General features: G+C 43.0%; 1 protein-coding gene across 2 annotated transcripts in view; it reads right to left on the reverse strand.

The window, feature by feature from the left end:
* The window catches only part of LOC130917414 (spectrin beta chain, non-erythrocytic 4-like), a 113,351-nt gene that overhangs the window by 64,953 nt on the left and 31,465 nt on the right, over positions 1-16,933 (reverse strand). For both annotated transcript variants that reach the window (XM_057838795.1, XM_057838796.1), the window contains exons 10-18: positions 14,140-14,257; positions 13,916-14,074; positions 9,104-9,406; positions 7,063-7,213; positions 6,813-6,949; positions 6,606-6,755; positions 4,913-5,281; positions 3,110-3,324; positions 2,762-2,899 (exon numbers count right to left, since the gene is read on the reverse strand). In XM_057838795.1, the coding sequence (XP_057694778.1) occupies positions 2,762-2,899; positions 3,110-3,324; positions 4,913-5,281; positions 6,606-6,755; positions 6,813-6,949; positions 7,063-7,213; positions 9,104-9,406; positions 13,916-14,074; positions 14,140-14,257 (1,740 nt within the window). The remainder of the gene's footprint in view (positions 1-2,761; positions 2,900-3,109; positions 3,325-4,912; positions 5,282-6,605; positions 6,756-6,812; positions 6,950-7,062; positions 7,214-9,103; positions 9,407-13,915; positions 14,075-14,139; positions 14,258-16,933) is intronic.

Below are 16,933 nucleotides of genomic sequence, written 5' to 3' on the forward strand. Positions count from 1 at the left end.
ATAACAAGAACGGTGAGCAAAAATCCCAGAACCACACGGGGGGACCTAGTGAATGACCTACAGAGAGCTGGGACCACAGTAACAAAGGCTACTATCAGTAACACAATGCACCGCCTGGGACTCAAATCCTGCACTGCCAGACGTGTCCCCCTGCTGAAGCCAGTACATGTCCAGGCCTGTCTGCGGTTCGCTAGAGAGCATTTGGATGATCTAGAAGAGGAGTGGGAGAATGTGTTACGGTCAGATGAATCCAAAATAGAACTTTTTGGTATAAACACAGGTTCTCGTGTTTGGAGGAGAAAGAATTCTGAATTGCACCCGAAGAACACCATACCCACTGTGAAGCATGGGAGTGGAAACATCATGCTTTGGGGATGTTTTTCTGCAAAGGGACCAGGGCAACTGATCTGTGTAAAGGAAAGAATGAATAGGGCCATGTTTCTGAGTGAAAATCTCCTTCCATCAGCAAGGGCATTGAAGATGAGACGTGGCTCAGTCTTACAGCATGACAATGATCCCAAACACACAGCCAGGGCAACAAAGGAGTGGTTTCGTAAGAGCATTTCAAGGTCCTAGAGTGGCCTAGCCAGTCTCCAGATCTCAACCCCATAGAATATCTGTGGAGGGAGTTGAAAGTCCGTGTTGCCCAACGACAGCCCCAAAACATTACTGCTCTAGAGGAGATCTGCATGGAGGAATAGGCCAAAATACCAGCGACAGTGTGTGAAAAGCTTCTGGAGAGTTACAGAAAACGTTTTGCCTCCGTTATTGCCAACAAAGGGTACATAACAAAGTATTGAGATGAACTTTTGGTATTGACCAAATACTTATTATCCACCATGATTTGCAAATAAATTCTTTAAAAATCAAACAATGTGATTTTCTGTTTTTTCCACATTCTGTCTCTCATGGTTGAGGTTTACCCATGTTTACAATTACAGGCCTCTCTAATATTTTCAAGAGGGAGAACTTGCACAATTACCGGTAGTGGTTGACTAAATACTTATTTGCCTCACTGTACATACAACATGTGTTGCCTTCATTATAATGCTTATACAGTGGGGAGAACAAGTATTTGATACACTGCCGATTTTGCTGGTTTTCCCACTTGCAAAGCATGTAGAGGTCTGTAATTTGAATCATAAGTTCTCTTCAATTGTGAGGGACAGAACCTAATACAAAAAAACAGAAAATCACGGTGTATGATTTTTAAATAATAAATTTGCATTTAATTGCATGAAATAAGTATTTGATACATCACAAAAATCGAACTTAATATTTGGTACAGAAACCTTTGTTTGCTATTACAGATACCAAACGTTTCCTGTAGTCCTTGACAAGGTTTGCACACACTGCAGCAGGGATTTTGGCCCACTCCTCCATGCAGATCTTCTCCAGAGCCTTCAGGTTTCAGGGCTGCTGCCGGGCAACACGAACTTTCAGCTCCCTCCATAGATTTTCTATCGGGTTCAGATCTGGTGACTGGCTAGGCCACTCCAGGACCTTAAGATGCTTCTTACGGAGCCACTCTTTAGTTGCCTTGGCTGTGTGTTGCCATGCTGGAAGACCCAGCCACGACCCATCTTGAGGGCTCGCACTGAAGGAAAGAGGTTGTCAGCCAAGATCTGGCAATACATAGCCCCATCCATCCTCCCCTCAATACGGTGCAGTCGTCCTGTACCCTTGGCAGACAAGCAGCCCCAAAAAACGATGTTTCCTCCTCCATCTTTCACGGTTGGGATGGTGTTCTTGGGGTTGTACTCATCCTTCTTTTTCCTCCAAACAAAATGAACCGGGTTTAGACCAAAAAGTTCAATTTTGGTCTCATCCGACCACATGACCTTCTCCCATTGCTCCTCTGGATCATCCAGATGGTCAGTGGCAAACTTCAGACGTGTCTGGACATGCACTGGCTTCAGCAGCGGGACCTTGCGTGTGCTGTAGGATTTTAATCCATGACGGCGTAATGTGTTTCTGATGGTTTTCTTCGAGACTGTAGTTCCAGCTCTCTTCAGGTCATTGACCAGGTCCTGCCGTGTAGTTCTGGGCTGATCCCTCACCTTCCTCATGATCAGTGATGCCCCACGAGGTGAGATCTTGCATGGAGCCCCAGAACGAGGCAGATTGACCGTCAACTTGAACTTCTTCCATTTTCTAATAATCGCTCCAACAGTTGTTACCTTCTCACCAAGCTGCTTGCTTATTTTCCTGTAGCCCATCACAGCCTTGTGCAGGTCTATTATTTTATCCCTGATGTCCTTACACAGCTCTTTGGTCTTGACCATTGTGGAGAGGTTGGAGTTTGTTTGTTTGAGCATGTGAACAGGTGTATTTTATACAGGTAACAAGTTCAAACAGGTGCAGTTACTTCCGGTAATGAGTGGAGAACAGGAGGGGTTCTTAAAAAAGAACAAGAGCCAAAATATTTACTAGTTGGTAATGTATCAAATTCTTATTTCATGCAGTTGAATACAAATTTAGCATTTAAAAATTATACAACGTGATTTTCTGGATTTTTGTATTAGATTCCGTCCCTCACAGTTGAAGAGAACTTATGATACAAATTACAGACCTCTACATGGCATGCAAGTGGGAAAACCAGCAAAATCGGCAGTGTATCAAATACTTGTTCTCCCCACTGTATAAGGCTTTTTTTGTGGCTCCAAACATTTTGTTGTTGTTGTTATTTTGGCCTAGTATGGCTCTTCCAACAGTTTGGGTTGCCGACCCATGTACTGTGCTAGAATTTTTGGGTGAATACCTGGAATTGAGGTGATCCTGACATCCTCTGACCTCTGTGGAGGATGGATGTCCTCCATCCAGAAGTTGCTGGACTATCTGGTTAACATCCAGGATCCTACCCATTAAGCTGTTCATCTCTTGGTCCAGGGACTCAAATCTGTGAGAAAAAAATTAAGGTTTCCATGCTTTATTAATTTTTTCCTTTTATTTATTTATATTTTTTATTTTATTTTTTTCGGCAACTCTTCCTGCCGTACAAAAAAAACCCCAAAAAAAACTTATCAGCATAAAAAGGCATTGATATCTCCCATTCTGCATGACCAAGCAGGCGAACAAGATAGACAGAAAGGAAAAAAAAACAACCGACCTGTGCGCTACTACCTCTACATCCTCCAGCTTCTCTGGGATCTCCATCTTGTTCAGCCACTGCTCTTTTTCGTCTATCCACAGCTCGCAAGCGTTGACCTCACTGAACATGCGGTACACGGCCAGGGCGTCGTGGAGCCACTGCTGGCGTAGGACGCCCACCTCCACCACCTCAGTATATAGCTGTTCCACTTCCACCATCCGAACCTGAACTTCCTGCATAAAAAAGAGAACTCTCGAAATCAAATACACTAAACCAGGGGTGTCAAACTCGCTCATGTCACAGGCCACATAGTGATGGGTTCCTTTAGAGGCCTATTATGTCTGACAAGCAGGGTTACCACGATCAAATGAATCAACAACTATTCTGATATTCGTCGTTTGAGACATCGTTGACCTAAAAAATGAGCCTCTCAATAACAAATATTTTTTTAATTGATTTTTCATTTTTATGATTTTCATTTTAAAAAAAGGATATAAATATATATATATATATACATATACACACATATATATATATATATATACATACACACACACACACATACTGTATATGTATGGCGGAAAACACTCAGGTTACTTGACGTTCTGCTCTGAGACCCCAATTTGGCCAAATTTCAAAATTGTTCGATATGCACGTGTGATACATCATTGGAAAGCTTAAAATCTCAATTTTCTAGGGGAAGAAACATTTTGAACAGAAGGGCATTTAAAAAAAATAAAAATTAAACAGTGAAACCCCTTATGGAGGTGAGAGCACGCAAGAGCAGAATTAAAGAGGCCATGACTTTAACAAGATATTATCTCGTACTTACCTTGTTTCGATCCAAAAACTCCATGTAGCATGTATCACTGAGTGTCAAGAAACAGCTGTGAATGGCCACAGCTGGATTTTGGGGGGATTTTATGGGTGAAAAAACATGGTAATATAACAAGGGTCGCAATGCCGAAATCACAGACATCATGGAGCAGTCGAGATTTTCTTTTTCATATATTTATGAATTTTTCTTTGTTTGGATCCATTATTTATCATCTAAACTATTGGAGAAAATGCGACAGTAGCAAAAAAAAATACCATTAAGCGATAGTTATGAGGTAGATATCCATGACTTTTTTATAGACACCATTTTTTTTCATTGTGACGTAATTTGTTTAAAAGTTATACAATATGCGAGTGAATAATTTTTTTAAGTCGTTTTTTTTTTTTTTTTAAACGAAATATTAGACATCAATTAATGATTTTAAGCTAAAAATGACATTTTGAATAATAAATATAATTAATTACCTTCGTTTTATGGCTGGATTGAAACAGAAGCGGTTGCGCAACGTCTGTAAACGGGGGTTTCCAGGGTAAAACGGACACATTAAAAATAGTTTTGGGGCTTAATGCGCCATGAATCTGCTATGGCAGCATATAGACATATTGTTCTGTCAAACACAACAGTTGTTTTGGCTTAAAATACAGCAGTTTCTTTTAAAGAGGAGTGAAAGAGCAGAAACTGCTTTTTCAGTCTTGTCTGTGTTTTCCGCCATAGATATATCCAAAAACGTGTTTTTATTTATTTATTTTTTTGTTCAGAAAAGGTAGGAAAACCCCTCAAAATATTCTGATATCTAAACATGAAATCAAAGCACATGTTTTACCTTCATGGGCCACACCAGATTGATGTGGCCTTAAGTTTGATGCTTGCGTATTAAACCATCACCAACTGCCATACAAAGATCTGTCTCACATTAATTTAAGTAAAAAATTAAGTTGGCATGCTCAAACCTTGCGTCTTATGTCTATTTTAGCACCACCTACCTCTTGTTCTCGATAGCGCAATGGCAGTGCCACCATGTGTTTTCGCAATGCCACCACATGTAGCCGGTGCTTGTCGATGTCCTCACTGACGCCACGGTGCTTTTTGAGTAGTGAACATGTGGAGTACTCATCGTGCCCAAAGTCCTCGCTTGACACCAAGCGGTAGGAGTCCTGTAGCCAGACCACCAGGTCGTCCGTCTCGGTAGAGAACTGAAAAAAATTCAGCGCCTCCTGTAGATGGGTGAGGCGCTGGGCTGCCTGCTCCTCCAGCCGAGTCCACTCGTCGGTCACGTCCAGGATGTGTTCCTGGATGCCCGCTGTGTCAAGGCTCTTCTCATTGAGGATTTCCTGACCGCGCTGAATGGTCATCTAGAGATGGTAAAAGGAACCTCAGACTTAAAGACTTGTAGGCTCTAATAAGCCACAATTGTTCTCTTTTACTAAAATATATGATTAGAAACACATAAAATATTGGCATTGATTTAAAAATCTATAATATTAAGTACATGTTTTGATCTACGGAGGGCGCTATGTTTTAAGCGCGAAATGGACGCTCGTTGTGATGACGTAGATTGTCACTGTCACTTGACGAATACTACCGCGTTACTGCAATTCCTTCTACGCGGCGAGATGTTCAGCACATGCGTCGTCAGTTAAAAGCGGCGAGTACTTAATATTTGTGTTTTTATTGAGTCATTTATTAATTTTTCATTGCCTCAAAATACTTTTTGCATGTGTATCCCTCTCATACTTTTAAGCATTGTGTTTTCTTGTGGTAGCTTTAAAGCAGATCGTTGGTCTGTTGGCCACATTAGTCAGGCAGCATATTTAAACCACCCTTATTTGATATTACTACATTTAAGTATTTTCTTAAGCCATCTCTAGTACGTTCTGTCTGTATGCATCAAAACAAAACAAGCTAAAAGCGCACAGTAGTACTTTAGGTGTCAAATTCGCCTCTTGTAGACGTTTCGCCGGTGTAGCACATTTTGGCAGAACACCGTTTTTTTCCCCCCTACACTCGTCTCATCACGTCTTTCCTGTTCATTTTGCTTTTGCTGCTCGTTTTGTGAAATATCGACAGGGCTGTCATGCTCAATAATGTTTCCTCTCGGGTTCAAGTTGAAAGGGTTTAACAGCTGACATGTTTATGTCGCTAGAGTCATACTCTGGAAGCCCGGCAGTGTAACCAAGTGACGTCACCGCCCTGCGACGTTAACAACAATGGCGACCTACCAGTTAAACTAATTTTACAAATTGTATAAAAATCGAAAACATCAAGAGGTGTTTCAATATCCAATTATTTTTAACTCATAATAACGTTTATCTTTTAAGAACTATAAGTCTTTCTTTCCGTGGATCCCGTTAACACATTACCACACTGAGTCATTGAGGTTAGGGTGTTAGGAATTCAGAAGGTGATCAAACTTTCATACCATATTAAAGTGTTAAGTTTTAAAGTTTGAGTTTGAGGGCTCAAATAAAGGTATAAAGACAGAGGAAAGGTGTCTAAACAGTGTCATGCTAGCGGTTGCCAGAACAGTAGTGTTCAACAAATGGTATCAAACTAGGCTTCAAATAAGTTGTGTTTCAAGCTGAGTTTAGGGTTCCAAATGATGATTTCTAGGCTTTCTAAGTGAATGTAATAATTCGTTTTAGTGTCTTACAACCTCACACACATATAAACACACACCTCCAGCAAAGCTCGGTGGGCCATCAATTCTCCGGCAAGGGTCTTGTGTTTCTGGAGCAATTTAAGCACACTGCTCAGGTCTTTTCCATAACCCTGAGCCCCCAGTATGGAGCTTTTTTCTCGCATCCACGCCTCAGACTCTTCCAATTCCTGCATAGAGAACACATGTTAGCATGCTAGAATAAAAGTTTATTCTCATTCTCTGACCTTGAAGAAGGCCCACAGCTGCCTGGAATCTTCCAGTTCAGAGCGCCGCTTGGCCGCCAACTCCTTCAGCTCCTCCAGACAGGACGAGACGTGATTGACCCGGTTACAGATCACCTGCGGGTCGCATGGCTGGTAACCTTGGAAACAAAGAAAACAAGGCAGCTAATCATGCCACTGGTGCTGGATCATCATTTCCTAGTTTCTAAAGCCTGTTGAGTTATGCGAGTAAATTTGTGTAAACTATCTGTACCCTCTATATTCGTGAATTTAAGTGCTGCAGCATTGAGGGTCTCCACCCTTTCGGCCTGCACACCGATGTCGGCCTCCTGCAGGCTGTGCTTCTGCAGAAGGTCATCCACCTCCAGAAGATGCTTTCCAAAGTCTTTGGACAGCAGTTGGGCCTGCCAAAGAAATGGCAAAGAGGTTGGTCACATCCAGTAGACAGAAGAGGTTTTTAAGCTTTTCGACGAGAGGTTAGATAATTATGGCATATTGCATTCTTGAGTACAGCCCACTGAGAATTTGAGACTTGTCATATTTATTGCATTCATTTAGGTGTTTCTTTCTACAATGGGTTTGCGACAAGAAACATTGCTGACATATGCTCGTTTTGGAGCTACAACATGAGACACCATATTTGAAGCTCTGGCCTGCCATAGTCAGGGTTAAAATGTATTGTTAAAAAATATTACCGTATTGGCCCGAATATAAGACTGCTGTGATTATAAGACGACCCCCTCTTTTTCATGACTCAAGTTTGAAAAAAAGACTTTTTGAACACCAAATTAATTTTTATACAGAAAATAATTACAGTACATCTGAAACAAAAATGATTATAACAATGTATTTGAGAGAAAAAGCATGTTATTTTGCCTCATTCAAATCTTAATATCTGAACATTTAAATATGTACACTAAAGTGCAATCACATTTGTAAATGAATGGCTTCTGGTTTTTGAAATGTAAATAAACCAATCTATTGTGATAAAACAACAAAATTGCAATAACTGCATTAAAATCAAAGTGAAGTCTAACTGTAACTGTAGTCTTGAAACAAATCTGAATATGGAAAAACATTGCAATAAAATAATGCAAACTGGTTATATTTGAGAGTAGCTGAGATCTCTCATGACAGAATATTGCTTGAATGATATCTGGCGCCATCTAGCGTCGTAAATGGGTATAATGTCTAGACCGCAAATATAATACAACCCCCACTTTTTCAGTCTTATTTCAATGCAAAAAACACCGTCTTGTCTTATATTCGGGCCAATACGGTACTTTGTCTTAAATTAGTTAATTATGTTATTAAAAAATATTACATTGCATCCTATTTAAAGTTAAACAAACAATTTTATATATTCATTTTCATCTTTCAAATTATTACATAATTACAAACCTTTATTGTCAACAATAATTTGGAAAAATAGCCAAATCCACACCACGATTAAAATAATAAAAGTATTTTATTACAATTATTATTATCATTACAAAGTGAACATAAAATATTGAATGATACAATTAAGAAAAAAATAATACAAAAAAAATAAAAAGATAAATATTTGCACAAATTATTACTTTAAAATTAATTATTTTTAAATATTAAAAAAAAATCTAATTAAATACTTGGGAATTTATTTGAAACAAAAATTCTGATACAATAAATTATTCATTATTATTATTATTTGAAGTAATACTTTTAAGCGATTTAAATAATTGGTTAATTAAGTTATTTTAAATGAAACCAAATTACTTAACCAGTTTAAATCCATTTGTATTCAATTGAATAAAATGTAATATTTTCGTTGTTTATATTTTCTTTTTTATATATACCTATTCTGCAAAAGACCTGTTCAATCTTCATTCGTTTATTTTCTGAGCCGCTTAGCCTCACAAGGGTCACGGGGGTGCTGGAGCCAATCCCATATAACTATGGGCAGTAGGCGGGGTCCACCCTGAATCAGTTGCCAGCCAATCTCAGGGCACAAGGAGACGAACAACCATTCACGCACACACTCATCTTAGGGGCAATTTAGAGTGTTCAATCAGCCTACCATGCATGTTTTTGGGATGTGGGAGGATACCGGAGTACCCAGAGAAAACCCACACAGGCACGGGGACAACATGCAAACTCCACACAGAAAGGCCTTAGCTCTCAGAACTGTGGGGCGTACGTGCTAACCACTCTGCCACCATGCTGCACTTGTTCAATCTGTCAATTCTAAAACTAAAATGAGGCCAATGAGGCAAATAAAAAAAAGTCCCAATTGCCCATTTTAGACTCTCGGCTACCTGCGTGTCCTCCATCCAGTCGATCATGTAGACCATATCCTGAAAGGTCTTTTGCAGAGCAAGGTTTTTCTCCAGCCGGATCCGCCTGCCAGCCACCAGTTCTTTCAGCAGGCTCCACTGCCCCAGGATATTCTCCTTGCGGGCAGAGATACGACGAATGTCGAAGTAGCTCTCCACCTCCATCTCGGCAGCCAGCTCCACCACCACACCAATGCGCTCCTCGTACGAGGCGATGTCTGCCTCAATGGCCTCGTGCTTCTTCATGGCCGCTTCCACGGCGGGGAGATCGTAGCCAAAGTTGTCCTGGAGGGCACCAAGAATTGATCAAGTATCAACCTTATCATTTGGGGTTATACATATTACCAAAAGCCACCCAGGGATGGATACAACTTTTTAAAAAAAAGTTGTATCACCTGTGCTCTTATATCACCTGTACTCTTGGTTTGGGATGTTATTCAACCTGTGATTTCAGAGGTTTTAGATACAGTGGTAAGAAAAAGTATCTGAACCTTTTGGAAATTGTCACATGTCTGCATAAAATCACCATCAAATGTGATCTGATCTTTGTCAAAATCACACAGATGAAAAAACAGTGTCTGCTTTAACTACAACCACCCAAACATTTATAGGTTTCCATATTTTAATGAGGATAGCATGCAAACAATTACAGAAGGGGGAAAAATATGTAAGTGAACCATCACATTTAATATTTTGTGCCCCCCTCCGCCCCCTTTGGCAGCAATATTTGATGTGTGCAGAGATATGGGACTACTGTATGACAGTGATTTCTGTAAGTCTGTAACAGACACTCTATGGTTCTTCTTTACCTCTCTGAGTATTCTGCCCTGAACTCTTGTTGTCATCTTAGGTGGACAGCCACTCCTTGGGAGAGAAGCAACAGTGCTAAACTCTCTCCATTTGTAGACAACTTTTCTCACTGTCGATTTATTACCATCCAGATTTTTAGAGATGGTTTTGTATCCTTTCCCAGCTTTATAAAAATCAACAATCCTAGATCGCAGGTCTGAAGAAAAGCTCTTTTGACCGAGCCATGATTCACATTAGACAGTGCTTTTCATCAAAAAAATTCTTACCAGATATGTGTTTTATAGTGGGCAGGCAGCTTTAAACCACTGTTCAGTGCTTGGGCATACACCTGACTTAACTTGTTTCGTAAAATTGGTTTCAATTGCTCTTTAAGTCTCCTTAGGCAGAGGGTTCACTTATTTATTTCCCCCCTTCTGTCATTGTTTGCATGCTATCCTCAAGAAAATATAAAAACCAATAAATGTTTGGGTGGTTTTAATTAAAGCAGACACTGTTTTTTTCATCTGTGTGATTTTGACAAAGATCAGATCGCGTTTGATGCTGATTTTATGCAGAAATGTGAGAAATTCCAAAAGGTCCATCCATCCATTATCTTCCGCTTATTCCGGGGTCGGGTCGCGGGGGCAGCAGCTTCAGCAGGGAAGCCCAGACTTCCCTCTCCCCAGCCACTTCAGCCAGCTCCTCCGGCGGGATTCCAAGGCGTTCCCAGGCCAGCCGAGCGACATAGTCTCTCCAGCGTGTCCTGGGTCGACCCCGGGGCCTCCCGCCGGTGGGACATGCCCGGAACACCTCTCCAGGGAGGCGTCCAGGAGGCATCCGAACCAGATGCCCGAGCCACCTCAACTGGCTCCTCTCAACGCGGAGGAGTAGCGGCTCGACACCAAGCCCCTCCCGGATGACCGAGCTTCTCACCCGATCTCTAAGGGAGAGCCCGGACACCCTGCGGAGGAAACTCATTTCGGCCGCTTGTATCCACGATCTTGTTCTTTCGGTCACGACCCACAGCTCGTGACCATAGGTGAGGGTAGGAACGTAGATCGACCAGTAAATCGAGAGCTTCGCCTTTTGGCTCAGCTCTTTCTTCACCACAACGGACCGGTGCAGAGTCCGCATTACTGCAGACGCTGCACCGATCCGCCTATCAATGTCCCGCTCCCTCCTACCCTCACTCGTGAACAAGACCCCAAGATACTTGAACTCCTCCACTTGGGGCAGGATCTCATCCCCGACCCGGAGAGGGCATGCCACCCTTTTCCGGCTGAGGACCATGGTCTCGGATTTGGAGGTGCTGATCTTCATCCCAACCGCTTCACACTCAGCTGCAAACCGCCCCAGTGAGAGTTGGAGGTCACAGCTTGATGAAGCCAACACCACCACATCATCTGCAAAAAGCAGAGATGCAATGCTGAGGCCACCAAACCGGACACCCTCAACGCTTCGGCTGCGCCTAGAAATTCTGTCCATAAGAATTATGAACAGAATCGGTGGCAAAGGGCAGCCTTGGCGGAGTCCAATCCTCACTGGAAACGAATTCGACTTACTGCCGGTAATGCGGACCAGACTCTGACACCGGTCGTACAGGGACCGAACAGCCCTTACCAAGGGGCTCGGTACCCCGTACTCCCAGAGCACCCCCCACAGGACTCTCCTAGGCACACGGTCGAACGCCTTCTCCAAATCCACAAAACACATGTAGACTGGTTGGGCGAACTCCCATGCACCCTCGAGGACCCTGCCGAGGGTGTAGAGCTGGTCCACTGTTCCACGGCCAGGACGAAAACCACACTGCTCCTCCTGAATCCGAGATTCGACTTCCCGACGGACCCTCCTCTCCAGCACCCCTGAATAGACTTTACCGGGGAGGCTGAGGAGTGTGATCCCTCTATAATTGGAACACACCCTCCGGTCCCCCTTTTTAAAAAGGGGGACCACCACCCCGGTCTGCCAATCCAGAGGCACTGTCCCCGATGTCCACGCGATGTTGTAGAGGCGTGTCAGCCATGACAGCCCTACAACATCCAGAGCCTTTAGGAACTCCGGGCGGATCTCATCTACCCCCGGGGCCTTGCCACCGAGGAGCTTACCAACTGCCTCAGTGACTTCAACCCCAGAGATTGAAGAGCCCACCTCAGAGTCCCCAGACTCTGCTTCCTCAAAGGAAGGCGTGTCGGTGGAATTGAGGAGGGCTTCGAAGTATTCTCCCCACCGACTCACGACGTCCCGAGTCGAGGTCAGCAGTACACCATCTTCACTATACACAGTGTTAATGGTGCACTGCTTTCCTCTCCTCAGACGCCGGATGGTGGACCAGAATTTCCTCGAAGCCGTCCGGAAATCGTTTTCCATGGCCTCGCCGAACTCCTCCCATGTCCGAGTTTTTGCCTCGGCGACCGCCGAAGCCGCAGTCCGCTTGGCCAGCCGGTACCTGTCAACTGCCTCCGGAGTCCCACAGGCCAAAAAGGCCCGATAGGCCTCCTTCTTCAGCTTGACGGCATCCCTTACCACTGGTGTCCACCAGCGGGTTCGGGGATTGCCGCCACGACAGGCACCAACCACCTTACGGCCACAGCTCCGATCGGCCGCCTCAACAATGGAGGTGCGGAACATGGTCCACTCGGACTCAATGTCCCCCACCTCCCCCGGGACAAGGGAGAAGTTCTGCCGGAGGTGGGTGTTGAAGCCCTTTCTGACAGGGGATTCTGCCAGACGTTCCCAGCAGACCCTCACAATACGTTTGGGCCTGCCAGGGCTAACCAGCATCTTCCCCCACCATCGGAGCCAACACACCACCAGGTGGTGATCAGTTGACAGCTCCGCCCCTCTCTTCACCCGAGTATCCAAAACATGCGGCCTCAAGTCCGATGACACGATCACAAAGTCGATCATCAAACTGCGGCCTAGCGTGTCCTGGTGCCAAGTGCACATATGGACACCCTTATGTTTGAACATGGTGTTTGTTATGGACAATCCGTGACGAGCACAGAAGTCCAATAACAGAACACCGCTCGGGTTCTGATCGGGGGGGCCGTTCCTCCCAATCACGCCCCTCCAGGTCTCACTGTCATTGCCCACATGAGCGTTGAAGTCCCCCAGCAGAACGAGAGACTCCCCAGAGGGGGCACTCTCCAGCACACCCTCCAAGGACTCCAAAAAGGGTGGGTACTCTGAACTGTTGTTTGGTGCATTAGCACAAACAACAGTCAGGACCCGTCCCCCCACCCGAAGGCGGAGGGAGGCTACCCTCTCGTCTACTGGGGTAAACCCCAGCGTACAGGCACCAAGCCTGGGGGCAATAAGTATGCCCACACCTGCTCGGCGCCTCTCGCCGTGGGCAACTCCAGAGTGGAAGAGGGTCGAACCCCTCTCGAGAGGACTGGTATCAGAACCCAAACTGTGTGTGGAGGAGAGTCCAACTATATCTAGTTGGAACTTCTCTGCCTCACACACCAGCTCGGGCTCCTTCCCCGCCAGAGAGGTGACATTCCATGTCCCAAGAGTTAGCTTCTGTAGCCGGGGGTTGGACCGCCAAGGCCCCCGCCTTTGGCTGCCGCCCAAATTGCTACGCACCCGACCCCTTTGGCCCTTCCCACAGGTGGTGAGCCCATGGGAAGAATTCCAAAAGGTACAGATACTTTTTCATAGCACTGTATCCATGCTTCATTACAGTTGGAAATGAATTTTTGACTTTGACTTTATCACACAGGACTGATTGTAACTTCTAGCTTGACATTTTTATGAGGGACCTTTCCAAAGGTACCACTTGCATTCTTCTATAACGTTGGAAAGCAACTGAGCCAAAATTTTCAGCAGTTTCAGCTATTCACGCATCATTACAGTTAGAAATAACTTTTTAATAGAAAGTCATACAGGGATAAATCTAGGTTGTACACGCGTATTTTTAGAGCTGAGTTTTGCAACACTACCATGTCATTCTATAACATAAAGAAAACTCTGATTTGGATGTTTTGGTGTTGTTCACGGTACCTGCGACACAAGCCTCTGGTTCTCATTAAGCCACGCTTGTCTCATGGTGGTCTTGTGGTCAAAGCGCTGAGCCAGCAGCTCTAACTTCTCCTGGCGAATTAACTCCTTGCGCAGAGCCACACCCCTTTCATGCTCTGCCTTCTCCAGCCGCTCCCACGCCTAGAAAAATGTTATGTGAGGCTACCAGTCGGATTAATTTTAAGTGTGTTGTTTGATAAGACCACCTTGTTGATGTCAGAGATGAGCTTCCCTTCATGAGGCATGTAGGCTTTCTGGTTGTTGGCTCGCAGTTTGCTTTGAATAGTAAAGAGAAGGACTTCCAAGTTCCCTTTTTCCTGAAACCTACACACACGAAAAGTTATGTTGAGACTCTAAAATGTTTTGAATTTTTAAAAATTCCCCTTTAAAATAACAGGAAAACTTCAAAATACACAAAAAAAATTGTATAATGTTTAATCCTGGCAAATTGTACAGTAGATTTTTTTAAAAAAAACTGAATATCATGGTAGAAATAAATCAATATTGTAATTTTTCCCTCCTCCAGTAGGTGAAACCTACGGTAGCCGGAGGTAATGCATTGGGTTCTATTTGTGTGTCGGTTTTTGTTTAAAATAACTCTAGAACAAATAGTGTAATTATAATTAAACTTGCAGGATATATTTGTAATATAGAACGGAAGAGGATATTCAATTTTTGGGGTAATGAGGTCAAATTTCACAGATTACAGAGGTCAGAAAAAGAATTTTGATATTTTTGATTTGTAAAAACTAGTGCTGTCAAATTTATCGCGTTAACGGGCGGTAATTCATTTTTAAAAATTAATCACGTTAAAATATTTGACACAATTAACGCATGCACGGAATGACCCGTTCATGCGTTGCCTCAAACAGTTTACAATGATGCCGTTTTAGCACATTGAGAGCGAAAAAGCAGAGAAATGTGAGCGGAAACAGGTGTTCACTGGACCGTGCCTTTCATTGGCTTAAGCTTTGGCAACTCTTACACAACAATCATAAGTATTGTGGCGAACGACGTGGGGAAGACTGCCAGGAGACGATCTTTTTCTTAACATGCTTAATGGAACACAACGCAGAACATACTGTATACCATTTGCGGCCACCACTAACAATCGTGGTTGCCCAACTTCCAATCATGCATTTGGGCGGAACAGTTATATCGCAACAGTATCCTTTAGTGAAAGCACAACAAAAATGATATTCCTATCTCTCATAGGAGACGATCTTTTTCTTAAAATGATTAATTGAACACATCGCAGAACATACTGTATACCATATGCAGTCACCACTGACAGTCATGGTTGCCCAACTTCCCATCATGCATTTGGGCAGAACAGTTAAGCCGCTACAGTATCATTTAGTGAATGCACAACAAAAATAATATTCAATAAAAATATACAATAATAATATTCTCTCAAAAAAATAATGTTCACAAAAAGAAAAGCGCTCAATGCAAAGAGAACTGGCATTCCCAATCAAAATAGCGATGCAAAATACACATAAAACTTACTCAGACTTTGCCTTAGGTAGATCTCTAATTAATTTAACACTCGCCATTGACACCTTGTGGTGTATTTCAATCACTACCTCACGTAGTTAAAGACACTGTGGAAGAACGGCAGGGAGCTCATGTGATGTCCCGCTCGGCGACGTCAACAATGGCGGGCTATTAGTTTATTTTTGGATTGAAAATTTTACAAATTTTATTAAAACGAAAACCATAAGAGGGGTTTTAATATAAAATTTCTATTACTTGTACTCAAATTTATCTTTTAAGAACTACATCTTTCTATCCGTGGATCTCTTTAACAGAAAGGATGTCAATAATGTTAATGCCATCTTGTGGATTTATTGTTATAATAAACAAATACAGTACTTATGTACAGCTTGTTGAATGTTTATGTCCGTCTTGTGTCTTATCTTTCCATTTCAACAATAATTTACGGAAAACTATGGCATATTTTGGAGATGGTTTGAATTGCGATTAATTACGATAAATTAATGTTTAAGCTGTGATTAACTCGATTAAAAATTTTAGTCGTTTGACAGCCCTAGTAATAACCCCTAGCCTATTTAAGGCAACACTAGATAACTTTTTAGTTTTGGTCGATTTCAGCGACTCCTGTGGACAAAAACGGTAGTGTTTTTCCTTAAGGAAGACTGCGTTTTCCATGAGTACCAGCGCACACCCGCACAGTGTCGTAAAATCATGATCTCCCGGTCGCCTGCAGATGGATTAAACGACATTTCTGTTTCCAGCGGCTGTGTGAAGGATGAGTAGTAATAAGGTAATGAATCCAGTTGTATCTAAACAATAGCATATGATGGTTAGCAACCGTGTAGCTTGGTGTGGCTAAACCCAAACTCATCAGCGCCGACGAGTTCAGTTGGAGGGGGGAGTTGGCCTCCCTTTTCTTTCCTCCTTGGACAAAACTTTTTGTCTCTTTTGTTGCTCTGCCATCTTTGCAGAATTCGCGCGAAAGCTTTCGCATCGACTTCCGTCTTTATAATGATAGGGATGAGTAAAGTATGCCGAAAAGCAGTCAGCACATTTGTAGTTTTTTTGTGTGGCAGGGTTCCTGCCATCCTCCTCAAAGTTAATTAGTGCCAGTGAAAGCGATACAGACCCCCTCAAGATATAAAAGATGCGTAATTCAATTGTCAGTCGACAAATAGGAGTGGGAACCTCTTGGTACCACACAATACGATACGATTTGCGATACAAAGCTACTAAACAAAACTAATAAACAGAAAAAACAAGCTTCTGCTGTGAATTGGATTGATTCAATCACTAGTAGACGTCCAATCCATTTGAAGTGGGAGGGTGGCATTCGCTGCCATCCCTCCCACTTCAAACGGATTGAACGTCTATGGCCGGCAATTAGGTAATTTTGGGCCATTTAAGCTCATTTACCTGTTAATTTTCAGTTACGTCCTGTTGATTTGGGGGTATTTTACAGGTCACGTCCTGTTTATTTTGAGTCACAGAACAGGAAGTGAC

The sequence above is a fragment of the Corythoichthys intestinalis genome, chromosome 6 (assembly GCF_030265065.1).
Source record: "Corythoichthys intestinalis isolate RoL2023-P3 chromosome 6, ASM3026506v1, whole genome shotgun sequence".
Classification (NCBI taxonomy): Eukaryota; Metazoa; Chordata; class Actinopteri; order Syngnathiformes; family Syngnathidae; genus Corythoichthys; species Corythoichthys intestinalis.